At 45.7% G+C, this 21,934-nt stretch overlaps 2 protein-coding genes across 4 annotated transcripts; both read right to left on the bottom strand.

Moving 5' to 3' along the window:
• Positions 1-1,838: 1,838 nt before the first annotated feature.
• On the bottom strand, positions 1,839-13,347 carry LOC110507710 (BCL2/adenovirus E1B 19 kDa protein-interacting protein 2). 3 transcript variants are annotated; one of them, XM_090222291.1, is made up of 10 exons: positions 13,032-13,347; positions 9,222-9,302; positions 8,978-9,036; positions 8,629-8,886; positions 7,466-7,663; positions 6,211-6,313; positions 5,990-6,121; positions 3,994-4,080; positions 3,719-3,817; positions 1,839-3,625 (listed from the first exon to the last, which is right to left on the bottom strand). In XM_090222291.1, exons 1-10 carry the CDS (start codon positions 13,073-13,075, stop codon positions 3,601-3,603), a joined length of 1,086 nt encoding a protein of 361 aa, XP_090078417.1. In that variant the 5' UTR covers positions 13,076-13,347; the 3' UTR covers positions 1,839-3,600. The 3 variants fall into 3 exon arrangements, with proteins under 3 accessions (XP_090078417.1, XP_090078420.1, XP_090078428.1); XM_090222294.1 differs by lacking the exon at positions 13,032-13,347 and adding an exon at positions 10,893-11,248; XM_090222302.1 differs by lacking the exon at positions 13,032-13,347 and adding an exon at positions 10,383-10,454.
• A 672-nt stretch (positions 13,348-14,019) lies between these two features.
• On the bottom strand, positions 14,020-21,309 carry LOC110507709 (exopolyphosphatase PRUNE1). Its single transcript, XM_090222278.1, has 8 exons — positions 20,941-21,309; positions 18,984-19,088; positions 18,680-18,882; positions 18,325-18,509; positions 18,054-18,212; positions 17,803-17,897; positions 16,527-16,685; positions 14,020-16,363 (listed from the first exon to the last, which is right to left on the bottom strand). Exons 1-8 carry the CDS (start codon positions 20,977-20,979, stop codon positions 15,977-15,979), a joined length of 1,332 nt encoding a protein of 443 aa, XP_090078404.1. The 5' UTR covers positions 20,980-21,309; the 3' UTR covers positions 14,020-15,976.
• Positions 21,310-21,934: the final 625 nt, after the last annotated feature.

The following is a 21,934-nucleotide window of genomic DNA, read 5'->3' as shown; positions in this document are numbered from 1 at the left end:
TAGGGGGTGTGAAGTCTACGGGGTGTCCAGTAGAGGACGTGTGAAGTCTACGGGGTGTCCAGTAGAGGACGTGTGAAGTCTACGGGGTGTTTAGTAGAGGACGTGTGAAGTCTACGGGTTGTTTAGTAGAGGATGTGTGAAGTCTACGGGGTGTTTAGTAGAGGACATATGAAGTCTACGGGGTGTGAAGTCTACGGGGTGTCCAGTAGAGGACGTGTGAAGTCTACGGGGTGTCCAATAGAGGACGTGTGAAGTCTATGGGGTCTCCAGTAGAGGACGTGTGAAGTCTACGGGGTGTGACGGCTACGGGGTGTCCAGTAGAGGACGTGTGAAGTCTACGGGGTGTGACGGCTACGGGGTGTCCAGTAGAGGACGTGTGAAGTCTACGGGGTGTGACGGCTACGGGGTGTCTAGTAGAGGACATGTGAAGTCTACGGGGTGTCTACTAGAGGACGTGTGAAGTCTACAGGGTGTCTACTAGAGGACGTGTGAAGGCTACGGGGTGTCCAGTAGAGGACGTGTGAAGGCTACGGGGTGTCCAGTAGAGGACGTGTGAAGGCTACGGGGTGTCCAGTAGAGGACGTGTGAAGGCTACGGGGTGTCCAGTAGAGGACGTGTGAAGGCTACGGGGTGTCCAGTAGAGGACGTGTGAAGGCTACGGGGTGTCCAGTAGAGGACGTGTGAAGGCTACGGGGTGTCTACTAGAGGACGTGTGAAGGCTACGGGGTGTCCAGTAGAGGACGTGTGAAGGCTACGGGGTGTCCAGTAGAGGACGTGTGAAGGCTACGGGGTGTCCAGTAGAGGACGTGTGAAGGCTACGGGGTGTCCAGTAGAGGACGTGTGAAGTCTACGGGGTGTCCAGTAGAGGACGTGTGAAGGCTACGGGGTGTCCAGTAGAGGACGTGTGAAGGCTACGGGGTGTCCAGTAGAGGACGTGTGAAGGCTACGGGGTGTCCAGTAGAGGACGTGTGAAGGCTACGGGGTGTCCAGTAGAGGACGTGTGAAGGCTACGAGGTGTCCAGTAGAGGACGTGTGAAGGCTACGGGGTGTCCAGTAGAGGACGTGTGAAGGCTACGAGGTGTCCAGTAGAGGACGTGTGAAGGCTACGGGGTGTCCAGTAGAGGACGTGTGAAGGCTACGGGGTGTCCAGTAGAGGACGTGTGAAGTCTACGAGGTGTCCAGTAGAGGACGTGTGAAGGCTACGGGGTGTCCAGTAGAGGACGTGTGAAGGCTACGGGGTGTCCAGTAGAGGACGTGTGAAGGCTACGGGGTGTCCAGTAGAGGACGTGTGAAGGCTACGAGGTGTCCATTAGAGGACGTGTGAAGGCTACGGGGTGTCCAGTAGAGGACGTGTGAAGGCTACGGGGTGTCCAGTAGAGGACGTGTGAAGGCTACGGGGTGTCCAGTAGAGGACGTGTGAAGGCTACGGGGTGTCCAGTAGAGGACGTGTGAAGGCTACGGGGTGTCCAGTAGAGGACGTGTGAAGGCTACGGGGTGTCTACTAGAGGACGTGTGAAGGCTACGGGGTGTCCAGTAGAGGACGTGTGAAGGCTACGGGGTGTCCAGTAGAGGACGTGTGAAGGCTACGGGGTGTCCAGTAGAGGACGTGTGAAGGCTACGGGGTGTCCAGTAGAGGACGTGTGAAGGCTACGGGGTGTCTAGTGTTTTTGAATTGTAATATTCACTAGATGTACTTTGTATCATCACCTATAACTCCAGTCCTAGCTCTTCTCAGAATAACCAGAAGTCTTTATTTGATACCTGAAGATGAATGATTCTATCTTAACTTATTTACTTAAGCTTCTTCTTCTTCAAAAAAAAAAAAGCCCAAAGACGAGTCCCATGATGACAACTTTATTTACATGAACAACTGGCAAGCAGTCAGACCACCGGGACAAAGATGTGAATGCAGAGGGGTACAAAATAATCCCTGAAAAACAAGCAGTCAGACTCCAGTCGTGTTAACGAAGGACACCATATCTATCTCAGAGGCCATTCAGTTTCCTCCTCCACAATGCAAGACAATTCAGAGAATTTCAGAACACCCAGCTGACATGAGCGATACCAACCACCACCATATAATCTTACTGAATACTAATCTGATTTAATACTGAATGCATCATCGTCTCATGTATTTAAGATCTGTTAACTACCACCAGTTTAAAGGAGTCTTTTGAAGACTTCTGTAGATTTAGAAACATCCCCAATATGGTGGTATAATTCAGTAGCAGTAACATTGAAAAACCCACAATTTCCTGTGGTAGAATTGTCATTGGTTGCACTAATTGCACTATTTGTCTACATAACCTGTTTGAGGTACTCATGACATTACCCTGAAGAAGGCACAGTGATATCGAAACGTTGGTAAATACCCAATAAATTACTGGGAGTTTATATATGGAGTATGCGACTTTATTTTGATAGCTTATCATTTTTTTGTTGTTAGTCTGCACCTCCACACAGACATTTTTTTCTGGGTGTGCGCCAGCTCGTTTTTTAATCAGCATAAAGGACTATAACAGAACAATACATTCAATAGCTCCCCTTTTTCAGAAATTTTTTTTTCATTTTCAGATGAATATTCTTCATCATCCCTAATTAATGGACATGTCACTGTTTCCTGTGTACGAGTTACAGTAAATGCAGGCAGCAGTATTCTTCTTCCTCACTTCCTGTGGCTGCCATTTCCTGAATGCCTGCAGCGTTTCCATGGTGACACCCCTTCCTTTAAAATAGTGTAAAAGCCCTTACACGTGGTAAGCAGTGCTCTAAAACAAATGTCTTAAAGTGAGAAGATCATTCAGCTATAGAAAGCATGGTTAGAAAATGACAATTATAAAAGTACAGGTTGTTCAAGAGTTTTCTTACATAAATATTTGCTCTGAGGGTAGGCTATAAAAAGCCTTAGGTTTACAAGGTCAGAATAATACAGTAAAATACGTCAGAATTTATGTCATGATGTAAATTCTGATTTATTTTATAAAAATAGACTTTGTCTCCATCTTAACCTAAAGTATTTGTTGTGCATCAATCACATTTTAGTAAACATTAAAAGGTGACATCCCATCTCCCTGACAACCTGACAGTCAAAAGTGTTGTACTTGGCACTAGAGTGCAGTAAGCCCTAACAGATAAAGCAGCAGTCAATGTGAGCTCCAGTGAAGGTAACTGTAACAGAAAACCATCTGGACCTTTCATCTAAGTGTTATGTTGTGTTCAAACTGACTGTAGGTCGCTCCTTGACGACAGGTCCCACAAATCACTCTGGCATCAATACATATGATAGGGTTGCATTCAAGTACCACAAAATAGGGGCAGTTATGAAACTGTTGCAAAGCCAGTGGCTTGGGGAAGTGAACTTCTTTAGTGACATTACATTCAACGATGAATAAATTAAAGGTGTGTCTGTACACAAAGTCTTTCATTTTCTGTACAACAAAAGTGCTGCACGTCCAAGCATACCTGCAGGGTGACATTTGGACTAGTTAACTTTTGAACTTTCATGGTAATTCAGCCCATAGTTCCTGGTCGTCTGCTGTCTTCCCCTCCTTCGCCTATCCACTCTCAATGTCCGCTCTTTGGCTTCCCGCGATATGTTCCTCACCCGTTCATCCTCGCATCATACCTAGAGAAAAAAGCACTTAATTATCCTACAACGTAGAAGTAAAATTGTAATAACTTCCAGGCTAATATAGCTCTCGAGAACCCAGTCACTCACTCTCGGATGCTGTCGGGAATCTGCAGGCGTTCCATGGGGATGTACTCAGACAGCTCCTGCAGGCTGTGAATAAAGCGGATCTTCCGGCTGAACTTCTCACTGTGGAGGGCACAGAGAGGTCAGAGGTTCGAGAGAACATCAGCATGGTCAAGACATATGCTGCAGCTGGATCTTCACAACAGCTGGAGTGGGACTCACTGAATCAGTGTGACTCGTTGAATCATCTGAGGACTGATGTGGTTCAAATGAAATATGACTTTAATGGTTCTGCTCACCTGATGAAAGGCTTGACGACAGTGATGAGTGCTTTGATGTACCAGGCAGGGTGGACCACAAAGAGCCCCTTCAGATCCTTCCTCAACCTGCCAGGAGAACCATCACCATGACTCCACAGGCATTACATTTACATGACTCATTTCATCCACATTATTCAGGGCGAGTTACAATACGTGTCAAATACGTAGGCGGAAACAACCACATGATATGAGTAACATAGTGCCTGAGGCAGATTCTCTGGATGGAACACGGCGAATGTCTGATTTCGTAAACAATCCCCTAGGCATGGGCAGAAACCTGACATCAATGTCTGTTTCTCTGAGTCACGTGAAGAAAATCATACATTTAGACGCCTCAGTAAACACCAACCTTAGTTGAATACAATAAGAATGTTCATCCTATGTGTAGTTCTCCTCTTAATGCCCTGGGAAGAGTGCCATGATATACGGCATTGAGACCTGGTTCTGATGATATGACTCAAAAGCTCACGGTCGCATAGCAACCGCATTTACCTCCCTCCAAATTGAGCGCGTGAGGTAACGTCTGAGGGCTGGTTTTCTCAAAGACACCAGTGTCTGGAAATAGGTCTGGTCTCGTCCAAGTTCACCAGAAGACATGCTACAGATGTAGGATCTAAATTGGATCACCCTTTTGCAGGATAACGTTCCTGCAACGCAGGACATTTTTTACGTAGTGTATTTGAGGTTTAAAAAGGCTTCTGACGTTTTGACTTGATTTTCCCTTACGAAATATATATCAACCCTTACACAAATGTCCATCAATTAAAATCCACATAATAATTCACATTTCCGGTTGCTTCAAGATTATTTTCCTATTGTAGCAAACTGGCTCAAATTAAGATCCTACATCTGTACCTTTGGCTCTATAATTCCCTAAGGCAGGGTTTCCCAAACGATCCAACCCCCCCCCACCCCCGGGAGAACGATTTGGTTTTTGCCCTAACACTACACAGCTGATTCAGATAATCAAAGCTTGGTGATGAGTAGGTTATTTGAATCATCTGTGTAGTGCTATGTCAACAACCAAAACGTGCACCCGGGTTTGGGAAACCACACCCTAAGGTATATTAGGAGCAAGATGATGGTCAACCTGATGTTTGGGAGGCCACTGTGGTATGCACAGTGAATGTGGTGGTTTATGTATGGGAACGTTATGCTGTGGAGTGTGGCCAGTGGCCAGGCATGCAGAGACTGAGCTGCCTTTATATGGGCTATGGAAACATCTCAATGATAAGGAGGACCACATTACAGTAGAACCAACAGCACAGATACAGTATGAGACAAATGGCAAATATACCGACACGTGGATATACTTTAGTACACTTATTTTTGATTGGACTTTGTATTATTGATATTGATTATTGTACTGTGATGTTGGGAGAGCAGGCACACAAGCATTTCACTGCACCTTTTATACCTGCTGGAAACTGTGTATGTGACTAATACAATTTGATTTTGATTTGGCACACGCACAGTCAGGGATCAGAGGGTTATCTGAGGAATGTCCGGAGGGGGCACTTCCCTGTGGTAGAGATCCTCACAGTCCTGAATCATTATACTACCCTGTGGTAGAGATCCTCACAGCCCTGAATCATTACACTACCCTGTGATAGAGATCCTCACAGCCCTGAATCATTATACTACCCTGTGGTAGAGATCCTCACAGCCCTGAATCATTATACTACCCTGTGGTAGAGATCCTCACAGCCCTGAATCATTACACTACCCTGTGGTAGAGATCCTCACAGCCCTGAATCATTATAGCATTCCTGTGATATTCCACACGCGGGGAGGAGAAGCAGAGATAGGACAGGTATAAGAGCCCTCCCATTACGTCCTCCCATTACGTCCAATACCTGGACCACAGCAGTGCTATACAGAGAACCATAGGGCCACTTGCCCCCTCCTCTGGACTCTTTCAGTACAACAGCAGAGGGAACCTTGTGAGAGAAAGAGCAAGAGGAACATACTGTACCTTCTGTCAATGGAGGTGTAACACTGTCGCAGCCATTTGATGGCGGGCATCTTATTCCTGGGAGCCATGCTGCACAGGTACACCATGACATAGCCTTCTGACACCATCAGGTCCAGCGTCCCCACTATGTACCTGCAGCGTACACACACACCCAAATAACAAACTAAAACTTATTTCATTGAGACCTCAACACCAGAGGGTGTTTGTCTGTCTACACTGACCTGAAGAGATTGTCCATGACGTACTCATAGTTCTCCACCGTGTTCTCTGGTAGGTAACAGGAGGAGAACGTGATGATGGCGTTCATAGCCTCCCCGTAATAACCTAGGAAACACAGAGGCATACCTCATGAGATACGGCACATGTATATCACATAGAATTACATAGTGAAGAATGACAAGTTCCAACTGTGGGAGTATAGACTGAGTACATGTTGAACTGCTAGTGTTAAGTACTGCTAATGGGGGTCCTAATAAAATACTGAAATATTTAAGGCAAATGTATTTCTGTTTGAACTCTGTTGTTGTTTGACATCATGATGAGGTAACTTGATTGAGCCCAGTAAGGCTATTCATAAAATAGATACAATCTTATAGTCAAAGGAAGCCATCCTCCTCAACTTAACATACTATTATTTTAGGGGTATATACAGTAATATATAGATGGGGGATGGACTCTACAAGGTGTCGAAGGCATTCCACAGGGACACTGGCCCATGTTGACTCCAATGCTTCCCACAGTTGTATCAAGTTGGTTGGATGTCCTTTGGGTGGTGGACCTGGGATACACAGCAGCGTTGTAGTTCTTGACACAAACCGGTGCGCCTGGCACCTACTATTTAAAGATATATATATTTTTTAAATGTAACCTTTATTTAACTAGGCAAGTCAGTTAAGAACAAATTCTTATTTACAATGACTCCCTACCCGGCCAAACCCAGACGACGCTGAGACAATTGTGCGCCGCCCTATGGGAATCCCACTCACGGCCGGATGTGGGACTGCAGTGCCTTAGATCGCTGTGCCACTCGGGAGCAACCATACCCTGTTCAAAGGCACTTAAATCTTTTGTCTTTCCCATTCACCTTCTGAATGGCACACATATACAATCCATGTCTCAATTGTCTCAAGGCTGAAAAATCCTACTTTAACCTGGCTCCTCCCCTTCATCTACACTGATTGAAGTGGATTTAACAAGTGACATCAATAAGGGATCATAGCTTTCACCTGGATTCACCTGGTCAGTCTATGTCATGGAAAGAGCAGTTCTTAATGTTTGGTATATCAGGTAGAATTACATATTGCAACTGAAAATCATTCCCTTTCACTGAGGCCTGTCATTTTCAGCAAATGCATATAGTGGGAGCTACACAACAGATGCTGTGTCATATGCACTCAGCTGGACTCAGTTATGGAAGCATTGATTTTACAGGTTTGTCAAGTGGCTACTTGACAGTCAGCTTCAGCTGTGTCTCACCTCCGTGAGAGAGCACCTGGAGGTATGGCTCCAGGACACTCATGTTGACGTGGTACTCCTGTCCTGCGACGCAGAACCTTCTCCAGCGGCTCCCCCTGTTGTCCACCTGGTCTAGCTCCATCGAGCCCATCTCTGCCTGCTCCATCACCGTGGTGCCTGAGACACCATCCTCCCCCCGGCCCAGCCGTGGCAGGTCATCTGGAGGGTCATCAGAGGTCAGATGAAGGTCAAGAATAGTGGGATTAGATTGTGCAAGCATCATACCATTCCATTTCAGAATGGAATTCAAAATATAAAATGGAATGGAATAGAATAATACTATGTTCCAAATTGGAATTTCTCTTTGTCTCTCTCCTACTCTCTGTTTTCTGACCTCCCACTACAGTTCATTCTACCCCCACACCCCCTCAGTCTCCCTCCCCACCCTCATACATCCCACTCTCACTTTTACCTTCCCACTCCAGTTCGTGCAAGCCGTCTTTCTCTGTCATCCTCCCACTCCAGTTCTCTCTCACCCTCCCACTCCAGTTCTCTCTCACCCTCCCACTCCAGTTCTCTCTCACCCTCCCACTCCAGTTCTCTCTCACCCTCCCCCTCCAGTTATTGCCTCCTCTCTCACCCTCCCACTACAGTTATTGTCTCCTCTCTCACCCTCCCACTCCAGTTCTTGTCTCCCCTCTCACCCTCCCACTCCAGTTCTTGTCTCCCCTCTCACCCTCCCACTCCAGTTCTTGTCACCCCTCTCACCCTCCCTCTCCAGTTCTTGTCTCCTCTCTCACCCTCCCACTCCAGTTCTTGTCTCCTCTCTCACCCTCCCACTCCAGTTCTTGTCTCCTCTCTCACCCTCCCACTCCAGTTCTTGTCTCCTCTCTCACCCTCCCACTCCAGTTCTTGTCTCCCCTCTCACCCTCCCACTCCAGTTCTTGTCTCCCCTCTCACCCTCCCACTCCAGTTCTTGTCTCCCCTCTCACCCTCCCACTCCAGTTCTTGTTTCTTCTCTCACCCTCCCACTCCAGTTCTTGTCTCCTCTCTCACCCTCCCACTCCAGTTCTTGTCTCCTCTCTCACCCTCCCACTCCAGTTCTTGTCTCCTCTCTCACCCTCCCACTCCAGTTGTTGTCTCCCCTCTCACCCTCCCACTCCAGTTCTTGTCTCCTCTCTCACCCTCCCACTCCAGTTCGTGCATGCTGTCAGGGAAGTTGCAGGACTCGCTGTCCGAGGGCGTCTCCAGGGCCTCCAGGTTGATGTCCAGCTCCGTGTCATCTTCGTCGGGTGAGAGGGCGGCGGCAGAGTAGCCGGTGTCCCCTGACTTCACACTGCGGTCCGCTGAGTCGGTACGGGACAGGGTCAGGCTGAGGGTGGGCGCCACCAGACGCTTCTTCCTTATGGGTTTTTCTGACAGGGCCAGGCTTGTGGGTGGAGCTGGGGGAGTAGCACACACACAGGTATTGTGGGATATGGTGCAGTACTTTTGGAATTAGGCCTTTGCAGACATATGGTATTAGGGATATACCTGGTCTCTCTGCATGTTCTCCTTGGGTCTCAGGACTATGTGAATCTTCAGGAAGAGGTCTAGGGGGGGGAATACAAAATAGTTGAAAAAGCTTAGTACTGCTTTCTTACCCGGTCATAACCAAAAAGCATTCTTTGCCGGGACCTAAAATATCATTTAAGATTGTCATGGTGAACAGGCTGGGGTTTACAGTTCATGAGGTCAGGGGGTAAGGTTAAAGGTCAGGGTTAGGTTTGTCTCTGACCTGGGGAACTCCTCATCCTGCCATTCCTCCCTCAGCTCCATGTCCTGGATGTAGGAAGCAGCCTTCACCCCCTCTGGACTCCTACAGAACAGACAGCATGTCACAGTACATTCAATAGTCTTGTTGTACATGCTGTAATAATCAACAGATTCAACAACAGTCTATAGTCCTTAAGAGCTCAAATAAGACACAGTCTGACAGACACTCTGATGAAGGCCACTGCCCAAACGCATGTACCATGTTTTTAATGTGATGATACCAAATTAATAAAGTCTTTGTAAAGTGCCTGTCAAACATTACGCATGAATCACAAGGTTGAATCATTGCAATATGTTCATTGGTTACCAGGGGAGAACGACTGCCCCCTCTCATTGAAACCAGGAAGTTCAAGGCTGACTGTGGTACTGCAGGCATTTGACATTTTTTGATTGTTCTTGTACACACATAATGTGCATTTATCTATATGCCACCAGTGTGAAACAATACCTACTTTATCATAACCATTAGTACTATTTAAGATGAATTTATTGAAACTGTAAAATCAACTGGTTATATTATATTGTGGAACACAATCTTCTAAAAGGCAGTAACCTCAGCAGGGGCGCTTGCATAGAAGCCAATGGCTGTGCAACGGCATAGCATTGTTTTGTTCATTTAACAGACAAGCCACTCTTACTTGCCGAGCCCTTATCACACCTTGCAAACAAGCACCCGCCCCACACACACAAACACACACACTGAGAGGAGTCCTCAAGTTCTCCCTCACCTCACTCCAGTGCTCAGAGAGTACACAGACACAATCACGTCCAAGTGCAGAAGAGCGAGAGAGAAAAACTAACAATGTAGGCTTGCAACTTGTCTTACTCCATGTGTGTCCTCTGGCTGTCATTGGTCTAGACTGCCTCATGTGTGTCCTCTGGCTGTCATTGGTCTAGACTGCCTCTGCCAGTGGACACACTTGACAAGGTTTCAGGACCACTGTAAGAGTCCAACAGCACCCTCTGTGACTGTGCCTTCAGTACTCCATGGAAGAGTGGTTCACAAAGTGGCCAACACACCCTTAGACCCACCAGCTGCATGCATAATGCACCCTTGGCACATTTGTTCAGTATGTCTGCTGATCACTTCCCTATATTGTGTTAACGTTTCATTAGTGCTCACCTGTCATATGAATTAGACTTTACGCACCGTAAAAGGAAATTGGGCTTTTAAAGTAATGACGTTCATATTGCATCACACTGTAAAGACATACAGATAAAGAATATAGACTCATTTGTAAACTGTCATAAAGGGGAATAGTCTTGGTTTAGAAGACCACCAGCTGTCACTTAGATATTAAAACAGAGTGATAAGCAAATGCTAGATGCACCAATAAATTGGCAAAGATCAAATAATTATAATACCTCCAACTGTAGGCCCTATGTAAAAACAAATGAAGAATCATGAACTACAGTAAGTTTATCCATATAGTTTAAGCACTTTTAGTGTCATTGCACAGTATTAACATGTTGTAAACTAACTTTGCACAACTGTGTTCAAGCCGTCAACTGGATTATACATTGCTTCCACATCAGCTTCCCCGTCTCCAACAACCTAGTTCTACTGTAGTTACACAATGCCTTTGTAAATAAAGAGACACGCCGATACACAAAGCGACTGAGCATAGCCTACCTTTCACCCTTTCCTCTGTATAAACGCGCACTCATGCAGACATCATGATTAAAAGATGAGTAAAAAAAAATGTTTATCAAGAAGATAAGTCATTTAAAAGTCGTCAATTGTAAACACTCCGACGTTCGCACAAGTGCAGTGTTCTGACGACCCAACCACACAGCAAACAATACATTAGCTTAGCCAATCAGAGGGCTTTGTACGTGCTCGGCTGGTGACACGTTCACCACACCTGAGTGAGTGAGAACTTTCTGATCTATCACTCATCGCTCAACTTGTAAACACATCAAAATGAGCAGATCCGTAGATAAATAGTTGAGTATCTCAATGCAGCAGTCTCAAACTCTTACCACACTGAAAGGAAACACATTTCGGCAACAATAACAGTTCCTGTTTACTCAACCATCATTAAAAAAAACGGTATTGCCGTCTCCTGATTTTTTTTTACGAGAATGACACATCAATAGGTCCCTCTCGAGAGCCTGTATGTCTATGGTTTAATGAGTCAACCCAGCTGAACTCGTGACAGTAAGGTTTAGCTGGTTTGTGAGATGTGGTCTGAGTATAAACTCATTATCTATTTAATTATTTAAAATGTGGGCGTCCCGTTATGACGTGATCGTTGTGGCACTGAACACCTGAACATCTTGTGAGATTGGAACATAGGGGGTTTAAAGGGTGTGTATGTGTATGCGTTTGTGTGTGTCTCTGTGTTGCAACCAACCAGTGAACAGATCTCAACTCAATTGAACACTTAAGGGAGATTCTGAGCGGCTCGTTAGACAGCGTTTCCCACCACCATCTACAAAACACCAAATTATGCAATGTCTCGTTGAATAATGGTGTCGCATCCCTCCAATAGTGTTCCAGAAGAATCTTTGCCACGGCGCATTGAAGCTGTTCTGGCTCGTGGTGGCCCAACGCAATATTAAGACACGTTTTGTGTATTTTGGCAGTTACCTGTAGACGCGTGTAAAAAAAAATCTGTTAATAGCTGCTCGTGGTGGGAAGGGAAGACAACATCTGTGCTCTTGCATTGTTCCCGATGAAGCATGCCTAGGGTGTATACTCTGTGTTAAGGAAACCTGATATTGTAATGGCCACGGCCTGTAGAGGCAGTTATTGAAGCCTCTGCCTATAAGAGGACAGGAGTAGATAACATGGATTAACCTAACGCAAAGAAAACTCCGATTCAAACTCCCTTTCCGCCAGCATTATGTCAAAATATGTTCCTTGATCACCAAATATGGAGTTACGCTGAGCAACCATCTCATTTACTGCCGTTACAGCCGGTATGTAGCCTACTTCCAAAAAGCAACGGAAAAATGCCTATTTAAATAATCTATCTATACCTCCAACTCCAATCTATCCACCTCCGGCAGATAGATTGATGACAATATACAGAAGGGATATGGAAGGAATTCGGAGGCAACTAATGATGACATCAGAGATACAGTGGCTGTCTTTCTGTACCTCGCAGTACAAGTATCAGACAGAGAATAAGATCAGTATGTTTCTTTCCAATTAGCGGTATATTAATTATAGGCCTAAATCAAATGTATATCTAGTGGCATTATTACATCACCCCAGACACTGTTCGTGAATCTTGTCAACAGATCACAAAATCCAGTGGTGGAAGTTGCCCTTTAGTCCATGTAAATCTTAGTTATAAAACAAACTTTGGCAATTACTAAGCCCATGCATGAATCAACGCTTTGTCAGCTTTGCAAAGCCAGCGATTCAGCACTGAGGAAGTCATTAGAGCAGAGACTCCCATGATGGATGGCATCTTTATGTCACTACTGGCCTGGTTAGTGTCAGAGTGGCTTGTGACTTCCCAGTTCTCCTTTTGTTAACCCCTGTCCATTGTTCAGAGAGTCGGTCATATGACATGGAGTCTAGAGGGTTGTAAATGAGATAGATACAACACTCACACTTCAATACTCCATATTTTCCTCTAACAATTGAAATCCACTACATCTTTCCCTCTAGCAATTGAAATGAGCTGAAACACTGATACCACTGTTTTTGTTTCAGGAAACCCACCGCTATGAGCGTCACTTCACATTTGCTACACACACTGGTTGTGAAACTATGGGTTTCCACAGAATAAACTAGCAAAGTGGTTTAATCACTTACCCATTTAGCATGTACTGGTCCCCCTGCTCTGTATAGGTCCCCATATCATCCACCCTGTGAGTGAGATCAGATGATTATTTCAGCACTGAATGGGTACCTCCAGGAACTAGTGTTTCTTGCAAAACAAGACAGCCTGCTGGCTCATCTGCCTTTCTCATGAGGAAGTCTGTTGATGTGGGTGGGTGTGTTTGTGTGGATGTGTGTCTATGTCAGTGAATTCACCCTCTTCCTGTCCCTACAGGTTTTTCTGCATTTCAGCAGGACCTGTTGTGGTTGCTTCCCTATTACCTAAGGCTAAGCTCACCTGGGCAGCTATGGTGCTTAGTCGGCAGATTGAAACATGTTTAGCTAGAGCCTCGCAGATAGAAATGCACTGCATAGAATAAACAGAAACATTTGTACTCTGCATAATGGAGGCTTGTCCAGTCTATACGTTTCATTTCTATCTGCAGTGTTCTAAACATTGCATCCCATTGAATGTGCCTCAGTTCTCCCAGTCAGGGAGGAGTTAAGGATAATAGGGAGGTAGGCTTGGGCGATATTCCGTTTGTACCAGGGTATTTAGAAAAATACCAACGGCATGATTTTCAATACCATTATTTGGGTTGGGGCCACCAGTGCCTCGCAGGGCCTGCCGCGTTGCAACTTAAGTATAACTATAAGAAATACATGATATCCAGCTCAGGGCTCCAGCTATGCATTTGGTTTGCTAACTTGCTAAGTGGCTAGATGTCAAGATCAAGCTTCTTGGTTACAGTAGAAACATTCAATGCACTCCTGGATCAAGACCCCTGTTGCCTAATTTATTTTGTGCGTAAAAAATAAGTGCACACTTCCGGTACAACATAAACCCCAGTGTGGTACAGAAACGGTATGAACATTTGGATATGGCCAAACTCTAGAGGAAGGTAGACAGTAGATACCACACTGGGAGGAACCTCCATGGTCCCAACATCACAACTACTGAGTTGAAATAACATGGACAAAACAGGATAAGAAACTTTAATACTATTAAATCCTTTTCAACATTTCAGGTGAAAACCATTACATTTCTAAATGTAAAACTTTAGTCAGCTGGTTTCCAAATGATTTAAAAAGGTCAAACTGACATTTTTCACTTGATTGTCCTTCATAACATCTGCTAATGGTCTAACCTTGACTGAAATCTACTCTACCTTTCAGTGCAGATTATGGCAACATCTCATCTGTTCTCATCAGTTTAGAGCATTTAATGAAATAAACAGTCATTTAATTAGACTACATCAGGCCTGGAAGTACCTTGGTTCTGGGGAATCCTAGTTTCAGATAAGAGATCAAAGTATTATATTCAAATTAACATGACATCAGCAATATCATTGGTACCAAGTGTTTTAACACAATCCAACGGAAGTTACTGTATCTTCGTGCGATACAATTGCATATAATCAGATAATTCTTAAATACATTATGTTTACATACATTTGCAGTATACAAAATCTTTCATTTGGGGAAGATACAGTATTATAATGGTGTTTTGAATCAGAAGAACATTCAAAACTGATTTATTATCAATAAAACAGTCAAGGAATAATGTCTAGCTATCTCTAGCAATAACTATTCAACACAAACTCTTCACTTCAACGTCAAACTGCTGATCAATTATGTCAAATCAACACTGCATATCATGCAGAGTCACCCTTCATTTGGACAGTCCATTTGTAGATGCTCTACAGACTATCACATTCCAACTAACTATGTACTAAACGCCAACCTTAACCAAACCCTAAACTTAACTCTGACCCCAACCCCAACTCTAACTATTAACCCAAGCTTAGTAAGCAGTTGCTTATCAACAGATAGTTTGACCATCTACAGCTGGACTATCCAAATAAAGTGGGGCCACATATTGGTTTAGGCATCTATCACAAAGATCTTCCTATACACATTAGTATAGGGCACAGTGCCTAGATGTCAAGATCATGCTTCTTGGTTACAGTAGAGACATTCAATGCCCTCCTGGATCAAGATCCCTGTTGCCTTAGTAAGCAGACCACATATTGGTTTAGGCATCTATCACACAAATGTTCATATACACACTAGTCTAGATCTAGTGGATCTATTTTCTCAAATCTACAGCAAAATCTATTTCCCGGAAACATAACTGGGAGTATTTTTCCATTAACAGAGTTCCCAATTAAATGTCTTATTCCCATTCAAGGATGAAAGCATCGGTGTCACTAATATTTTTTTTCTTTAACCTTTATTTAACTAGGCAAGTCAGTTAAGAACAAATTCTTATTTACAATGATGGCCTACACCGGCCAAACCTTAACCCGGACGACGCTGGGACAATGGACTCCCAATCACGGCCAGTTGTGATACAGCCAGGAATCAAACCAGGTTCTGTAGTGACGCCTCTAGCACTGAGATGCAGTGCCTTGGACCGCTACGCCACTCAGGAACTCCCTCCCCCCATATAAAGCACGGGTGTCACTAACGTAAAGCACGGGTGTCACTAACGTAAAGCACGGGTGTCACTAACGTAAAGCACGGGTGTCACTAACGTAAAGCACGGGTGTCACTAACGTAAAGCACGGGTGTCACCAACGTAAAGCACGGGTGTCACTAACGTAAAGCATGGGTGTCACTAACGTAAAGCACGGGTGTCACTAACGTAAAGCACGGGTGTCACCAACGTAAAGCACGGGTGTCACTAATATTTTCAATGCATTTCCATCATCTCCAATATGATTGCCAGTGGATTGTTTACTCCTCTGGATTGGGAACAGTGTGCCTCCCAGTCCTCGTCCCAGCGGATCAATGTTGTGCCGAGCTCAACACCCTGCACAGTCACAAACAATCTGTACTGACTGGTCTGAATCCTGTTGCGAGAACTCTGGCCATCCAGCTGTTATACAGGTTAGTGAGCTTGGGTGCTCCGCTGACCACCAGGAGTGTGAGTGACATCAGAGTCCCCCTGCGTTCTCCTCTTCGCTGGCCATCTTGCTGAACTTCTCCGTCAGAGCTTCAGCGCTGATCTTGGGCAGTCCGTTGTCAAGGGGACAGCCCTCCACCAGACTGTTCATAGGGGTGGGGGGGAAGTAGGAGTCCTCCTCTATCCCAGCGTCCTCAGTGCACGCTCGTTGCTGTGGTACCTCGTAACTCTCCTCTAGGGTCCCACAATGCACCTCTCTTCGCTCCCTGTCCCTCAGGAAGTCCTTGATGATGGGCAGCACCTTCTTCCTGGAGGCCAACATGTTGCCCTGGAGGTAAGCCCTGATGTCCGAGTAAGGGCTGCTCATTGGACTCAGGCTCAGACTGGGGCTCCGGGCTTGCTCCAAGGCTTGGCTCATCTGCAGGACAACAAAGACCATTCAGTTGATCATATAAAATAGACACCGTAAAAAACAACCCTGGCAACCCAAAGCTTACTATCAACTCTTCATAATGACTTACTTCAACTCTAGATAGTCAACTCTATGGGATCATGTTTGATTGGGATGGTGTAGTTCCTACCTCCCCCCTGTAGAGGGTGCTGGAGCTGTAGACGGCCAGCTGCCTGAAGGGCTCCTTGTTATCGTTGAAGGAGATCGTCATGGCCACCACCAGGTTGTAGCTGTGCTTGTGGCAGAACTCACAGAGCTCTTGCTGTAAGCTTTGTCTCTGTAGAAAAGCCTGAGGGACAACATTTATAGATATTACAGTTTGTTTGTGAATTTCAGTATAAACTCAAGTGCAGCTGTTGAGTCCCTTTATAAGTTGACATGAAGAGACAGGCACAGGGTTTGTCTTTTTATTTGTGGGTGGTTCCACCTGATTGGACATGTGGGGGGGTGATCTTCATGAACTAGGTGAAACATCCCACCTTCACATTTTGGGTGACTGAAGGGTGTGTCAGGCAGTAACACAGGGAAGTGTCTGAAGGGTGTGTCAGGCAGTAACACAGGGAAGTGTCTGAAGGGTGTGTCAGGCAGTAACACAGGGAAGTGTCTGAAGGGTGTGTCAGGCAGTAACACAGGGAAGTGTCTGAAGGGTGTGTCAGGCAGTAACACAGGGAAGTGTCTGAAGGGTGTGTCAGGCAGTAACAACGGGGAAGTGTCTGAAGGGGGTGTCAGGCAGTAACACGGGAAGTGTCTGAAGGGTGTGTCAGGCAGTAACAACGGGGAAGTGTCTGAAGGGTGTGTCAGGCAGTAACAACGGGGAAGTGTCTGAAGGGTGTGTCAGGCAGTAACACGGGAAGTGTCTGAAGGGTGAGTCAGGCAGTAACACAGGGAAGTGTCTGAAGGGTGTGTCAGGCAGTAACACAGGGAAGTGTCTGAAGGGGGTGTCAGGCAGTAACAACAGGGAAGTGTCTGAAGGGTGTGTCAGGCAGTAACACAGGGAAGTGTCTGAAGGGGGTGTCAGGCAGTAACACAGGGAAGTGTCTGAAGGGTGTGTCAGGCAGTAACAACAGGGAAGTGTCTGAAGGGTGTGTCAGGCAGTAACACAGGGAAGTGTCTGAAGGGGGCGTCAGGCAGTAACAACAGGGAAGTGTCTGAAGGGTGCGTCAGGCAGTAACAACAGGGAAGTGTCTGAAGGGTGTGTCAGGCAGTAACACAGGGAAAGGCTCTGATAACTTGAGGACTGTGTTCAGTTTAGATCTGAAGTGAGATTCTGTAAAGAATTCATAGGTGAGATGACATACTGCAGTAGAACTGGGTACATGATAGTATTTGAACCATGTTATTATCCACCAGTAGTACGTGTAACCTTGTGTTGTATCACATATTGAATAGTTAAGATGCACACCCACCTCCAGTGTCATATATATCACACTGACTGCCAGTTTTAAATCTCCTTCCGATGCCACCTTCATGTCTTTCAGAAGCATCTGTTCTGTGGTAAGACCTGGGAACAAGGGAATACGAGCAAAAAACATTGTAGGTCTCCCTCTCCTTCATACTTAAACATGGCATTGATATCATGGGATGCCCATTGTTCTAATCTGAGGCAAAAACCACATCCACAAGGCTGAGCTTCAGGTATTAATCCTGGGGTGTTTACCTGACACGTCAAATTTAGCATTCTGCAAGGACTGGAAGAGGACGCCCCTTGGTGGCAGGTTGGGGAAGTGAGTCTCCAGGAGGCCAGCGTACTGGCTGTCTTTAGGGGTGACTTTCCCTGCCTCTGGGGCCATGTTCACACAGTCTAACACTATGGTGCCTGTGATCACAAAGAACAGGATGTCAGTCTCGTCACACAGTGACACAGTTAAAGGCATAGTTCACTTAATACTGACATGATTTCCACATACATCAGTTATATTTCTGGTTACCATATAAGAGCTGGGCCACCTGTTGGTCGAGGACTTCAGGGGCTTTCTGGATGATCCGTTCTGCCACCAGGGTGGAGCAGGAGCCCACCGTCTCCACGGTAACGGGACAGGAGGGAGAGGGCTTCCTCTCCAGGAGGTGATGGTCGATCACCTCCAACACCACCTCTTCTAGATCACAGTCAGAGCTGCAACAGACAGCCACACAGTCAGTCAGGGACTTTAGTCAAGCTATTTCAAGGAGTCTCTAGGTCAGTGTTGCTTTTATAGAGATACAGGTGATGATCACATGGGGAAGTGTTCACGTCCTGGATGACTGTCAGTGGACAGAGGTTAAGGTGTCACGGTTGACCCTGACCTGGGCAGCACGTTGTGGTCCACCAGTGTGAGGTCCAGCCGGCCGGCCCGGTGTAGACTCCCCAGGTCCACCTCGTCCCGGAACACCAGGTCATCCTGGGAGAGGCCACTCTCTCTCAGCAGGAAGGCATTGTCCGTGCGCAGCGGGAACTCTTGCCGGGGAATGTTCAGAACGGGAAGAGGAACTTTCCCAGAATCAAGTGTCTGGGAGGGGAGAGAGAGGTGTTATAACACCTGACGCTTGCTCTGTTGAACCATTCTCAACACATGGGTCGGGTCCAAATGATGGGGTGGGTTACTCTCACCTTGGACAGGAAGTATGCGTAGGCCAGAGCTGACACCATGGAGTCCAGGTCACAGGCCTCGTTCCCCAGGACCACATGGAACCCTGGGCTGCCCTCTGCGTTCCCCTGAGGAAGGGAGAGTGGGATGAATACAGTCACAAGAATATCCAACTCCTATGAGGGGATTTACCATGAGAAAATACAGGTCAGTCTATCCATTACTCTTATAATGAGCCTTCAAAGGCAATCAGATGTGTCTTAGTGAGTGAACAGTGCAATGTGGACAGGTTGTGTGTGTGTGTTGTAATGTCAATGCACGTCATGATGATGCTGATCACAGGAGATTAGCTACTGTCGGTTCTGCACAATGTCCCCCATCCTAGAGTAAAACCCTGGACACTGTTTGAATAGCCTTCTGAAGGGTCAATGGCAGATCCCAGTGTAGCCTAAAGTGGATGAGCTAAGGACTGACTTCATTCCCCTGCCTGAAGGCTTTGGCTAGCTCTTTGTCAAATAGCCTTAGGCCAATTCCATCAATGACCTCAGTAGAGCAGACTGTGATGTAATGGCTAAGCTACATCACGGCCTGCTAACTCCACTACATGTTTTTGTTGAACGTTTTTAATGTGGAGTTGAGAAACAAGTAGGGTGTTTCATTTTCCCAGAGCATGGCCGTCTGTGACAGCAGCACGAGTCATGGGTGCCAGAGCTAGGGGCTAACAGAGACAGCTTGTTGCGATAACAAAAGCCGGTCATGTGACAATTAGCCAGTCTACAGTCTGAAGCCTAGCAGCAGGTAGCCTAGCAACTAAGAGCATTGGGCCAGTAATCGAAACGTTGCTGGTTCAAATATCCGAGCCGACTATCTATCCACGGTACAACCCAGTCTCATCTATCCACGGTACAACCCAGTCTCATCTATCCACGGTACAACCCAGTCTCATCTATCCACGGTACAACCCAGTCTCATCTATCCACGGTATAACCCAGTCTCATCTATCCACGGTATAACCCAGTCTCATCTATCCGTTATGTTTTCAGATTGATGCAGAAGGAGTGGAAGCCACTGTTAACTATTGAAATGCACCTCACCTGTCTTTCAGTTCCCATTAGACTTCTCTCTCAACCCAGCCTCCCCATGTACACACTGGATAGTACATCTGTGTTGGTGCTGACTTCTCTTCCCCCTCACTGAACACCGAGTAAATAAGGTGTGATGCTCTGAGGCGCTATAAACACCATCTGATCTCACTAATCTTGATAGGGCTTGTTTTGAACCCAAACAGTGCTCTTTTCACTTAAGGTCAAGAGCATGACATCAAGACCCTGAAATTAAAGCCATCGTGTAACTGTAAGTGTGGCAGACATGCAAAGCAAAAAAAATGCACGTGGGCATATTGACACCTGACAGGCACCTGACAGGCAGCTGACCCTACAAGAAATGTACTTTCATGGCCCATTACAATTGAACAATTATATTTGTTTGAATATCACTGAAATATATTAATGCAATATATCATGCAACATAATGAAGCAGTGTATGAGTTACATTTAACACAATGTGATCACGTGACAATGCTCAATTTGCCTGGCTAGCCAACTAGCTAGCTGTAATTACAGTCTATGTACAGTACAGTTCAAATGTAGTTAGTGTACGGTGACAACTGTCTGTCTGATCTAATTTGATGCGCGAGCCCACAAGCAACACCGGGACCATGCGGCAGGCTGCTGTCACATTGCCCTACTGTTTTTCAATGACAAGTCTTTCGACTTGATCTATTCGGAATTTAATGTCTAGCTAGCTTTCTCCTGATATCTCTGAAAACCCCACTAATTTCATTTGTTCATCAAATGTACACGCCGAAGTTATTTAGAAGACTACATAACTAGCTAACGTTAGCCGTAAAGACAAACTAAACATTGAAAATGGATAAAGCAAGCAAACGGCGCGACCACCAGAAACCGTCGATGTTCCTACCTTCAGTTCATTGCGACAGCTTTTTAAAAATATATCCATGGTTATCGGATGCACTACGTAAAGACAGTTTGAAATTAGAGTGTTCTAGTTGTCTTTGTTGCATATAGGTAACGTTAACTGTATCTGCACGTCTCAGGAATAAAAAGACTGCACTGTAAGTTTGAAATGTTAATGCCCAAGAGTCGTGCGTGACTCGTCTTGGGCTGACGTGACGTTCAAAGACGGGACGTAGTATTATGGGTAGTGTAGTATCAAATATTGGTTTACAAACTGGTAGTTTCAAAGAGACTGGTTGTAGCAAAGATTTTTCTAACTAAACCAAGATAGACCACAGCCTCTCGTTTCCAATGGGAACAAATGGGCCATAGTGGGCAGACCAAGCAAGAAGGGGCAGAGCCAAATACGAGCTTGCGGGATCCTATTGGCCCGTTCTAGCGTTATCTTCATATTTCCGCCAGGGAACGCCTACTCTGAAGTGCGCGTGTGCAATAACTTTTGCAAAGGGTAAAGTCTACAAACCCTAGTCCACTCTGTTCATAACATATTCCAGTTTTGGGAACAGAAAACTGTATTGAGATCAAATGTTTCATTGGTAGTGATTGGAAACGCCAAGCGGATGCTTCACATTTAAACACCCAGTGAAATATCTGTCTCGTTGTTCTATCTGTGGTAATATAGTTAGTTGTAAAAAAACATGGTAAGTAGTGTCGAGAGGTTTGTGATGGGATGCCGCTCATGCCAGAAGTGACTTTTAGTACCAGGTTAGGATAACTTACTCAACAGGTTAGGACAACTTACGCAGTTAGTTTAGGAGAATAGGTTAAGGTTATAAAAAGGGTTAGGGTGAGCTAAAATTATCCTGATGCAACTCAATAGTCACTTTGACATCAGTGCCATCCCTTCTAGACATGACCAGTGTCCATAGGCTGTAAAAAGAGTGTCATGGGACAATCTTTGGTGACCCCCCTCCCCCCAAAGAAACAACCCCTCAATA

The sequence above is a fragment of the Oncorhynchus mykiss genome, chromosome 3 (genome assembly GCF_057628025.1).
Source record: "Oncorhynchus mykiss isolate SJ-2025 chromosome 3, ASM5762802v1, whole genome shotgun sequence".
Taxonomy (NCBI): domain Eukaryota; kingdom Metazoa; phylum Chordata; class Actinopteri; order Salmoniformes; family Salmonidae; genus Oncorhynchus; species Oncorhynchus mykiss.
Note: the sequence above shows the minus strand (reverse complement) of the source record. Positions and strands in the feature narration are given on the sequence as shown.

Bases quoted from the DNA above. Each gene is read 5' to 3' on its own strand.
- LOC110507710 (XM_090222291.1), bottom strand. From the start codon at position 13,075: ATGGGGACCTATACAGAGCAGGGGGACCAGTACATGCTAAATGG. The intron at 7,664-8,628 runs GTGAGAGAGGAG...ATGACCCTCCAG, and splicing joins GCACGAACTGGAGTGGGAGG to ATGACCTGCCACGGCTGGGC. The intron at 3,818-3,993 runs GTGAGCAGAACC...TGCCCTCCACAG, and splicing joins GTCGTCAAGCCTTTCATCAG to TGAGAAGTTCAGCCGGAAGA.
- LOC110507709 (XM_090222278.1), bottom strand. From the start codon at position 20,979: ATGGATATATTTTTAAAAAGCTGTCGCAATGAACTGAAG. The intron at 18,510-18,679 runs GTCAGGGTCAAC...TGTCTGTTGCAG, and splicing joins GACCACAACGTGCTGCCCAG to CTCTGACTGTGATCTAGAAG. The intron at 16,364-16,526 runs GTAGGAACTACA...GTTGTCCTGCAG, and splicing joins GCACCCTCTACAGGGGGGAG to ATGAGCCAAGCCTTGGAGCA.